The 11,678-nt window shown below is 27.5% G+C and overlaps 2 protein-coding genes across 4 annotated transcripts in view; both read left to right on the top strand.

Moving 5' to 3' along the window:
• The first annotated feature begins 312 nt into the window (after positions 1-312).
• The window catches only part of LOC106691961 (juvenile hormone epoxide hydrolase 1), a 17,114-nt gene continuing 5,748 nt past the window's right edge, over positions 313-11,678 (top strand). The window contains exons 1-7 of one of the 3 annotated variants that reach the window (XM_067047021.1): positions 313-523; positions 2,009-2,202; positions 2,291-2,534; positions 3,376-3,679; positions 5,847-6,037; positions 8,955-9,195; positions 11,387-11,442. In XM_067047021.1, coding sequence (XP_066903122.1) covers positions 2,011-2,202; positions 2,291-2,534; positions 3,376-3,679; positions 5,847-6,037; positions 8,955-9,195; positions 11,387-11,393 — 1,179 coding nt within the window. In that variant the 5' untranslated portion in view covers positions 313-523; positions 2,009-2,010 and the 3' untranslated portion in view covers positions 11,394-11,442. Of the gene's footprint in view, positions 524-2,008; positions 2,203-2,290; positions 2,535-3,375; positions 3,680-5,846; positions 6,038-8,954; positions 9,196-9,395; positions 11,365-11,386; positions 11,443-11,678 lie in introns of those variants that run through there. The other 2 variants (XM_067047019.1, XM_067047015.1) reach the window with 2 other exon arrangements.
• The window catches only part of LOC106691945 (juvenile hormone epoxide hydrolase 2), a 19,137-nt gene continuing 18,845 nt past the window's right edge, over positions 11,387-11,678 (top strand). The window contains exon 1 of the mRNA XM_067046998.1: positions 11,387-11,512. Within this exon, the coding sequence (XP_066903099.1) occupies positions 11,491-11,512 (22 nt within the window). The 5' untranslated portion in view covers positions 11,387-11,490. The remainder of the gene's footprint in view (positions 11,513-11,678) is intronic.

An 11,678-nucleotide genomic window follows, 5' to 3' on the forward strand; every position in this document is an offset into this window, starting at 1 on the left:
CATTACCAGTTTTGTTAGAGGTAAGATGGACATTAACATACTTCAGCAAATATTTTTGAAAAAGTTATTAACTTGATGTTTATAGCAGTGAGACTTCCATTTTGCATAATAATTTACAAGTTAAAATATAATACTTCGTCAACACCTTTACATTTTGGTGACTTCTCTTCCATGTTCACCACTAAGAATTATAAAAATTATTTACAGTATTATTCTACTGGTAGATATATATTTTCATTATAGATGATAAATTAGTTAAAACTAATTTAACTAACATTTTTATTTTTGGGATTTTCATATTTATTTCTTGAAAAAGCTCTTTAATCTTAAGTAAAAATATCAACATCACACTAATTTTCCTTGAACTTGTTTTCAATTGTTATCAACAGGCTTAGTAATGTATAAGATTATCTATTTCAATTGTAAACAAAAACTTATTCACTGTATTAGAGCAATCATAGTTTCATCTCTTGCTTGAGGTTAAAGTTTGTGTAAGTTGAATTTGTTATAGTTTTTAATGAAGGTGAGTCTCTTTTTATTCCATTATTTCTTCCAATCAACTGTTGACAGTATTCAAAGTATATTATAATTAAATTATTTTGTTTACTTAAGTTATGTTGCTAATTTACTTCTTACAATCAATAAAGGAATTTTTAAAACAATTTAATGATTGAGAAGCATATTAAACTAAGAGGTTAAGTTATATGAAGAGTTCAGAATTACAGTGCAGAGTATGTCAAAATTTTTTTCTTGTGAAAAAGTGAATCTTTTATTCATTTAAGTGTTTAGTCTATAGTTAAATATTACATTTATAATAAGCAATTATAATTTTAATAAATTTACAAAAAAATTTAGTTTTTAGCAAGAAATTAAACTTGGCTTACTCGACAATCAAGTCGAATAACAAAAATTATCATCATATTTTTTTAATATATTTTTCAAGTTTTTTAAGTAATCTGTTTGATGTTAAATAAAGATGCTGGCAACAAGACTTCTGCTGTTCATAAGCATAAATTAGTTAAAATCTAATTTTTTGTCTATATGCTTACGGTGGCAAAGGGGGAACTGTTCTATTGTTTTAACTAATTTATCATCTATTATGAAAAAATATGGATGTATTGGCAAGAATAATATTGTAAAAAAATTTTACAATTTCTAGTACTGAAAATGGAGGATAAGCCCTCTTGGGTAAAGTAAGTGCTATTGAAAAAGGTCAAGTACTATTAATATAAATTGTTTCTGAATTAATGCAAACGTTTTGATGATATATCACTGGCGAAAAGAGACAAAATTATGTCATTGTTTTATTTTTTATTTCGCCCTTAATACACTATTTTTTATATTATGTAAATATTATTTTTTTGTATGGTTTTTTGAACCTTTTACCAAATCCTAGTAGAATCATGAAATTCACCCGGTCATCTTCCCATAGGCATCTCTTTTTAGCCCCGCACTAAAAGAGTTAATAACCCTTTTTAAAATGTTTTCTTTAGTTTGTTAATGTCTTTTTTACACATAAGTTAAGTAAGATTAGTGATAAAAATTTTTAAGAAATTAATTAGATTTCTCATATTTTATTTGTTTTCATAACTTCTTAATATCTTTTATTACAGTTATAAGTTGTTGTACTTATTCTTCTAAATTCTAAATTCTGCTAAACTCTAATTTTGATAACATCTTAAAGAGTAAAAAGGTTCAGTTGTTGGAAGTATTTTACCAAGTACTCAACAGATCCAATATGTTTTCCTTTTATATGGAATATACAGCAAAGGGAAATATCAGGATAGTGAAAAATTTTGAATCTGAGTTTTTTTAGAAATTTGTTTTTTATAATATTGATCTGAAAAAAATGACGAAATCTTAAGTTACTGAACCTGATTATGAACAGATTGGATTAAGGGAGTTTGTGAAATTTAATAATGAATGATCCATTCACAAAATGTCTAAATTTCTTATTATTAATTTTAGACAGGCTTAAAGTTAAATAATGTAATTGAATCTTTTGCAGAAATGTGCATTAGTTTTACAAACAAATTACTACCTTCAGTTTTTGTATTCTTCAGTTTTTTCATATTTGTATTCTTCAAATGGAAATTAGGAGAATCTCCTTTGCCTGAAATTGAATTTAAACACTTTAGCGAAGAAACTGGTCCATATGATGATTATCGTATTAGACCATTCAAAATAGATATTCCACTATCAGTAAGTAAATCTGTTATAATAAATATTACATATTATATATATAATAGTTACATTCAAATATTATTATTACTGAAATTTAAATTTATAGGATTTGATCAACCTCAAAGAAAAATTATTAACAACAAGAGAATTATCACCTTCAATATCGGGTGTTGGTTTTTCTTATGGAATCAATTCTGAATATTTGAAAAAATTTTTGGAATATTGGAAAACAGAATACAACTGGAAAAAAAGAGAGTCTTATCTCAATCAATTTCCTCAATTTACTACACAAATTGCTGGGCTCAATATACATTACATTCATGTGAAACCAAATAAGACTCTAGCAAAAGGTATGTTACAATTAATGTGAGGTGTTCAACAGTTAATTTTTTATCTAACTACACGATTAAATAATTTTCTTTTGATTGAACATAAATGGCATAGATGATGATTTCTCAAATCAAAGGATTTATGTAAAAGGAAAATAAATTAAGTCAGAGTAAGTACATATTTAGAACATGAGAATAAATGAAGATTTATGTTTTATCAGCTATGCTGGGAGAACTGCCATCAATGGTAATTTGAAGTACGAGTAAATAGGATGGATTTACTTCAAATTACTTGAGATGATAGCTATCCTAACAGCACATATCTAGCATAATAAAACCTTTTTCACATTGTCCCATAAATGCTCTTATTAAAGGAATAATTTTTCTTGAAAATTAAATTTTGAGTTGAAATGTTTCTAAAAAATACTTTAATCAAACTAAAATGCTAAGAATCCTCAATTATTTTATATAGTATAAGTTTAATAAAATAACTATTTGAAGGTTTTTCATATTATCAATGAATATTGTTTGGCTGTTTAATTTCATAAATATATTTTTTTCAATATTGATATTGATTGGAACAGAACATCTAATTATGAAGAAATCAAATTCTGTTTGAAAATATAAAAGGTAATTAAATATAATGATATAGTGAATAGATCTATTATTATGATACGAAAAATGTAAAAAAATTAAATTCTTTTCAACTACACTTTGCAAGTTAATCTTTTCTATTTTATTTATCTCATGTGTAATCATATTTTCTTAACCTATTCTGTTTTAATTTATGTTATTTGCATCTCAATATTTTAAAGGTTATTTTACTTATAAATACAAAACTAAGGAACTTTTTTTGGCTCAGGTAAAAAAATTATACCGCTACTGTTGATTCATGGTTGGCCTGGCTCTGTAATAGCACTGTATAAACTGATACCACTGTTGACTACACCACAGGCATCTTATGATTTTTTATTTGAAGTAATAGCTCCTTCGACACCAGGTAATGGTTTTTCAGAGGCCTCACCGATATCAGGTCTTAATTCTGTCCAAATTGGTACAATATATCATCGTCTCATGTTCAGATTAGGTCTTGAAAATTACTACATCCATGCATCAGATTCAGGTGCATTAATTGGTCATTCCCAAGCTGTTTTATTTTCAGAATGGTAAGCCCCAATAATTGTCAAATAATTAGGAAAGTAAGAGTATTATTAAGTTGTAATAACTGGGACATAAACTATTTTATGACTTAAACTCTTTTAATTTTTTTTTTTGTTTAAAAGAAGAAATAGTGTTCTTGAAAATAATAAGTTTATCTTCATTCAATGTGATTCATCCAATAATCTTTACTATAGAAGTCATAATACACAATTTATTTTTTTCTAAGTTTAACATAAGTCCTTTATGAAATGAGGAGATATGATTTTATTTTATAAATTTTTAATTGATGCATAAAAGCTATACACAATAGTTTCAAAAACAAGTAATCTGCCAAATTATGGCCAACAGGTAACAAAACCTCTTATGGTGTTAAGTGATTTAAATTCTTATAGTATTGTTTTTTATCACTCATTTATTTAAAAAACGGTATAGATTTCCTCCTTTAATTCTATTGTGGAATTGATAATTTAATTAAATATGTACGAATCACTATTGAATGGTATTAAAAATTTGTCAGTTGATTTGAGCAGGCATTGAGTTGAAGAGGATTTGTAAGTAGGATACTTGAGGATTCTAATAAATAGGTGACTGCCTCTTTAAAAATGATTTATCACCATGCTATGATGAATTACTTTCTAATAATGAGTTCCGGGCCAATCCTGATTACCCTTATTTAGTTTAATCATTAACTAATTTTTGAAATAAACTCAGAGTATTACACAAGAAAGCTGCTATAGTGAGGAAAAAATATGTCTATTAAAGAGTAATAAGAATTAATTATTCGGCAACAAGAAATATTTAAAACATGTATAATTTAAAAATAGTTATCCATAATTTTCCTCCATATGCCTTTACATTGTGGGCTCATTAATGAAGTAGTAACCAACACTCCACTTAACAAATAAGTTGGAGCAGTCCAACAACAGATTTATTTGAAAACAGGCCCTGAAAAAACAGAACAAATTACTTGCTCTTCTTAATTTTTATGAGATCTAAAAGTATTGGTATTTGATAAACCTAGATAGTAGCACACATACAAAAAACATTATATTTCATTTAATGATTAATAAATTATCAAAAAGCAGCAAAATATATGCGATATCAAATATTAGGTGAAAGTGCTTATGTTTACAAACAGTGTAAACTAGCATTTCCTATTTAGCACCTCCAATTTTTCCATCCCCTCAAAAACACACTCATTGGGCATAATCTTAGTTATAAATGAGGGCCTAATAATATGACTAGTACTGTCTTTGACTTTAATAAAATAACCTTCTTTCAATAAAATAAAAGTTGGATTGAAGGCTACTTTAGAAATACTTTAGGACTATTTTAAATATTAGGCTTCTGATTTATCTAGATGTCATACAAATCTTGTAATTCCAGATAAATAGCATCTTAGAATAATTATAACAGGATTACTGATTACTAAATTTATCTAAAATTAATATTTAATTCATAAATTATTATTTAAAAGAAATATATTAATTTTATTTTCAATTATCAACTTTGTGTATTTCATTTGTAAACCAACGAAATACTAACAGTAAATACATAAATGAATTGGGTGAATAAAATGCTCACTAAAAATGGCATTATATATAAGTAATAAACCTCTTGGTGAAAAATACTGCATTAGTGATATGGAGCACGTGTCCAGAACAGAACAAGCATTAAAGATTAACTTGAAAATTTTGACTGTTAATCAGTTTGAAACTGCCAGGGTAAGACACCTGGGTTTAAACTTTTTGTTTAGTGGAAAAATTTATAACATATAGTTAAACAATTTTTTTATCGAATGTAGAAGTAGTCATGTAATTATTGTAAATAAAATATGTCTTCAGTGATCCATAATTCATTCATCTTAAATGTTTTATTTTCATTAGCTTTATTTGACAAAGCATTGTTTGTTTTGCTGATATGATGTTCTTTTATCTTTTACAAAACTTTTTTTAAAATTATTTATTAAGATTTGTGTAACTGTAGATAAATAAATAACAAGCAAATATGCCTAGTAAACATAATATAATATTAAACATATATATTTTTGTATTAGGTAGAATATTATTCTACATAAAATTCTACAAAAGTAATTTTACTATGCATTTAAAGAGGAGATTTATATGGTTAATTGGTAGTATAATAATTTAATTATTAATTGTAATATTGTAGGGTTTTAGGTTACCATTCAAACATATGCTTGGCAGCATCTTTGAGTTCAATATTGGCTTGGGTAATAGCGTTTGTAGTTCCTTCATTAGTGGTTGAAAAACATTGGCTGAAAAATTACAAAGATGTTTCATGGAAACCTTTTGAAGAACTTTCCATAATTAATTTCATTTCTAATAGTCCAGACACTTTTGGTGAGTTCATATGTATTCAATTATTTTTTTATAAATTTTTCAGGTAATAAATAATTAATTAGATATTGCAGAAATCAATATTGCCTTTTTAAAAAAACAATCTTACTCTTGAGCTTCCATTTTCCAAATTAAACTAGTTAAAACATCAGATTAAATTTAAAAGATCCAATTCTCAACAAAGCTTTATGTTTCAAAAGATGTGTTTTTCAATAAACTTGTGGTAAAACGGTTCTAACATTCTGATGAAACTTGCCTAAAGTCTACTTCTTTAAATATGTTAACTCTTCGTATTACAGTACCATGTTTTTTTCTCTCTTATTTTTACTTCAGCTAGTTTATAAAAACCCAATTACAGTCAAATTTTGAGGATATATTTAGAATTCTGTTAGAATCTTTTAAATATAAAAATAAAATTTAATCTTGGCCAGTATTTAAAATCATTAAGTATTCCCATTCAATTTGTCCATTTGATTCAGTGTCAGTTCTTGGGCCTCTTCTAATTTTACAAAAAACTTTTCTTTTTTTTTATTAGGATTTCTTATTGGCCCATGTGGACTGATTCCACATGATTCTGTCCAAGTGTCCCCAGTTCACAGAATTCTCTGTTCTTCAGAATTCTCCATATTTTTCTAACCTTTACTATTCCAATTATTTTATATATGATCATCAGTTCTAAAATATGAAAACATTTGTATCTGTGGTATATACTGAACTTTTCATTTCTGTGACAAGCCACCTGATATTACAGTGCTTAAAGAAAGTTAAAATGGTAATGGCCATGTAAAAATTACAGATGGATTATGAGACACTTCATATTAGAAGATAAATATACAAACCGACAAACTTCATCACAAAGAGGCATATAATAAAGCTCCTTTTCAGGAATTTAATTCCAACAGAGAGACCACAGTGATAGCAAATATAAACAAACTTGGACTGGAATAAGGAATAGTCATTAAATTGAAGAATACCTTTTATGTTCAAAAACATAAGTAAGCTCTCCAATTCTAATAATTCTCAGTCCTCAAAAACCCTAAAAATACCTCATATACAGTTACAGAGAAACAGCCTCATGTTATCTCTTGAGGTAGGAAGGAAAAGACTAGAAAATAATAAAATAACTCACAGACTGACATTCTCATTGTTTGCAACTTTCATATAAATATAATTCAACCAAGATGTTAATTAAAGGGAACCATTCAGCAAGTTATGTATTACTGGAGTGTAATGTATGGAATAATTTATTTAATGGATATTTGGACGCCAAAAAAAATATGGCATCTATTTTTAGAAAAGCATTGAGAAAATCTTTTTTGACAAGAAAAAAAATCTCACTTATTATTGTAGGAATTTTTAAAATCTAGAACTCAAGTACTTCTCGATGAAGAATTTAGTGTCCGTTAATTTATTTCTGATTATGCATTTCTTTAAATTGAATTGTTTTAGATGAAAAACTGAAAACAAGTTTATCAATTACAATTTTCTTCTTACTTAAATTTATAAATATATGTACCTTCTTCCAATCAGATACCTAATATTAAGTAACATAGAGATACTTTTATTTTATTTTTAAAAAAATTATTCCATGTCTTCTTTGTTTACAGTGATGTATCATTGATTAATTAATTTTATTATTACTATTTATTTATTTGGGCTATTACTAGATATTATTCAAATGCATTGCCCATTTCTTGAAATTTGAGTAATCAAGAATTTATGACATTTTTTAAAAATTAATTTAACTGGAAATTCATTGATAAAAATTATTTCTATGTTCCAAAATTACTTTTTTCATGACTTCTTTCAGCAGCAGTGTTGCCATCAACTGTGTTGTTTTATCTATAATTATATTTATAAAGTATTTAGGTTACTAATAAACATTTTAAATACTAATCAAAAATGAAAACGACTTCCTACAACAAGATTGTGTTTGGTGTGGCATGGAAGATTCAATTTTTATTAGAATGCAGTGGAGGGAGGTTTTTAGGCAAGGATTGTCTGTGTTAGCCCTTGCATCATTATTAGTATTTTATGTGTAGTTTTAACTGAATAGTAAGGATCAAAATAGCTCAATGAGAAAGCCACTCTTCTCCTGTCCTCCCATCCTAGATTTAAGTCAGGCTGTGGCAAATATGGATCAACTCTGGGGTTGAAAGACCCTTCCAGGGCACACGCAACAAAGTGATGTATTCTACTTTTTTGGGAGAGGAATAACTGTGGGGTGTTCCAAATGCATGTGTTCCAAAATCTTTTTGGATATCTCTAACTTCCATTTAGCCAAAATATGGAATTTGGAAGATTATTGTGCAATATATTCAATGCAATTCAATGTGAGAATATGTTCTGGATGACAGCCAAGAAAGCTACTTCCTACAATAAAAAATATGGAACTGAAAATATAGGTAAAAATTCTTTTTTATATATAAAAAAAAAAAATAAAGTTCGTTAGAAATTCTGCCATTTTGGGAGAATGATCCATATACCAATAGATTTTTTTATTTACCGATTGAGCCAAACTCATGGCTTAATGATTGTACATAAGGTCCAATAAATCTAATTATTAATTATTTCAAGCCAGATTGAAGTATATCACCTGTGAAAATTGTATTCTCTCATCAATTGAAGAGATAAAGGAGGGTATGAAAAATTATCTTTTAAACAATGACATTTTTTTTTCATTCTATTTAATTTACAGCCTCCTTGAGTGATTTTTATTATAAAAAGGTACATTTTTTAGATTTTTTTCCTTCGATTTATTATCAATCATCTCTCATCCCCAACTAATATAAAGATATATTGTATTGATAATTATTAAATTTTATTAATATGGTTTATTCTGAAATAATAATTATTATGTTTTGCTTAGATGAAAGTTTCAAGAAGCTCTATATAAAATTGTAGGAGTTTATTTTTACAGGGATTGGATTGACAGATTCACCAGCTGCTCTAGCCGCAGTTATTCTTGATAGAATAGCATCTTGGTCAAACTATAATCTGAAAAATTGTTCTGATGGTGGTCTGGATTCATTTGATAAAAATGAACTGCTTGACATCATCATGATGTATTGGCTAACAAAAAGTATCACACCGTCCATGCGGTTGTATCGAGATACATTCCGAATGGTTAACTGCGAGGGGATAAAAAATTTAGGATTGATGTAAGTTTAGATTGATAAGTTCATTTTGTGACTAACCCTTAAATTTTATCTTAGTAAATTTCCTTGCTGTTATCAACAAATTTTTTTTTTCATTGGGTTCATAGATCAATAAAGTAATGGATAGAATATTATTTTATAATTTATTACATTGAAATATCACAATAAATTTTCAATCTATGTACTTAGCTATATGATTTTAGGAAAGTTCTGACAGTTCCAACAGGTTGTGTATGGTTCAGAAATGAAATAGCATTCGTCCCTTATTTCGCACTAGAAAATACTTACTCTAGCTTAGTGTCAGTCAACTACCTTGAAGAAGGAGGTCACTTCCCAGCTCTTCAGCATCCTGTTTTGTTGTCAAATGATATTTGGAGTTTTGTGAATAAAGTAAGAACTCTTGGTATAAAGAACCCTAAGGCAGACTTTCTTAGATACTTAAATTTAGTTGTTTTATTTTCAGAATTATTTAGTTAATTATTTTTAATAATTTAGTGCATATATAAATTCTTATTATTGGTTTTTATAAAAACAGAATATTTTGAGTTTAGTTTGAATTTAACTTCAATATAATTTAAAAAATAAAAATATTTGTAGCCTCTATAATGATTTTGAAATATACATTTTTTTCAATTGTCTTTAATGTGGTTTAACACCCATAAAAATTCAAAATCAAGTGTGTATTAAAACATATATAAAAATATTTAAATGACCTCATTCAGTAATTATATAAAGATAACCCAAGCTATACATGTAAAATAACTCCTTTGGTTAAAAACCTTAGCTACTTTTCATCCATGTACATAATATATTCATTTATAAGCAATATAAATTATAATTCATGATTTTAACCTTTCTGATAAGCCATGCTCTGGGCGACCAGATTAACTACGATTTTGCCAAAATAACAAATTTGCCAAAACATCAGGGATTGTGGAAAGATTTGATTCAGCTCAACAAACCATTTCAGGCTATATTCAGAAACTAGGATCGATGTGGAAATAACCCAGATGGGTGTCACAGGTTATGTTATATTCATATGTGAAAAGAATTTGTATGATCGAATCATGTGCACATCTCTGCTCACACAGAAAAAATCAAACCCTTCTTGAACGTAATGATTACTGAGGATAAAAAATGGATTACCAAAACAAATATCATAAGAAAAAGGGCATATTCATCAACCAGAAAACATACCCTCTCCACTACAAAACCAAAGTTAAGTCTAAATGAATTCAAGAACAAAAACATTTAGAGCTTTTTAAAGCAAACAAATAGGTAAATTTGGAGAGTTACTATCAAAAATTGGATAATTTAAAGGCAAGACTCCATGGAAAGATGCCATTGATGTTCAGTAAGAAGGATACCTCATTATTTCATGATAATGCTCAGCCCCTTACTGCTTTTGGGACCTGGCATAGCTTGCTTAGGAAATTCTGTTGCATCCACCATACTCTCTAGACCTACAAACCTCTGATTATCACTTGTTTCTGTCCTTTCAAAAGGATTCCCATCCAATATTATTGTATTATGACCTCTTGAGAGATTGTGGCATGTCGTAAATGTTTCATGATTTTAAATCTGCATTATATTGTAGATTACTTATATTCTTTATATCCATTGGCAGCATATGACCATTTTCACAAGAAAGACTAAAATGGCTGTTTACAATGTGTTGTTACTCTCAATCTTTTCATATTCTTCCTATTCCCAGATGCTCACCTATGAGCACAGGAATTAGGGCTTACCCATTATGACCATCAGTAAGGTCTAAGAGATGATGGGTGGTGGGTCCTGTTTGAAATAAAACAACCATTAAATATATAGTTATTGTTCTTGTGAGCAGATGTTTCAATCTGTGTTGTATGTACGACTCCTTTAGGCTTTTATTCAGCCCTAAATTGTGCTAGAATGCCTCCAGACAATAAGAAATTATTTTGTTACTCAGGGCTTTACTTTTGTTTCTATTGAACCATCATCTCCTAGATTTTATGTGTTACTATATACTTGTCTACATATGCTATATTAATTATACTTATTTATGTATAGAGTAAAGAGAGTGAAATAGTAAGATTGAATGAGAAATATAATGACTAAGATAATACTTTTAAATTTTCTAAATGTTTTTACTGAAACCATTGCAACCTTATAACCAAATATAGGGTATTAATCCCTCAACTCTATGTGTCAACAGCTGTTAAAACAGGAAATGAAATTCAGATGCAACTACAGAGATCTCAATTTCTTTTTATTAGATGGCACTGAACAGGATCTACCTAGATGCTAGATTAGTTCCTGATGCTGCACTATATTCTATTCTGTATGTATATATATATATTGTAATATGCTCTTTTTTAGTAAATAGTATATTTTGATGTATAAATGGTTTTAATATGTTTTATTTTATGTATCATTTTAATATTCATTTGTTTTGTTTATCCAAAAAGCAAACTAACCAAGTTTCATTGTTTATAATAACTTCGTGA

Source organism: Halyomorpha halys, unplaced genomic scaffold (genome assembly GCF_000696795.3).
Source record: "Halyomorpha halys isolate HHAL.00 unplaced genomic scaffold, Hhal_1.1 Scaffold52.1, whole genome shotgun sequence".
Classification (NCBI taxonomy): Eukaryota; Metazoa; Arthropoda; class Insecta; order Hemiptera; family Pentatomidae; genus Halyomorpha; species Halyomorpha halys.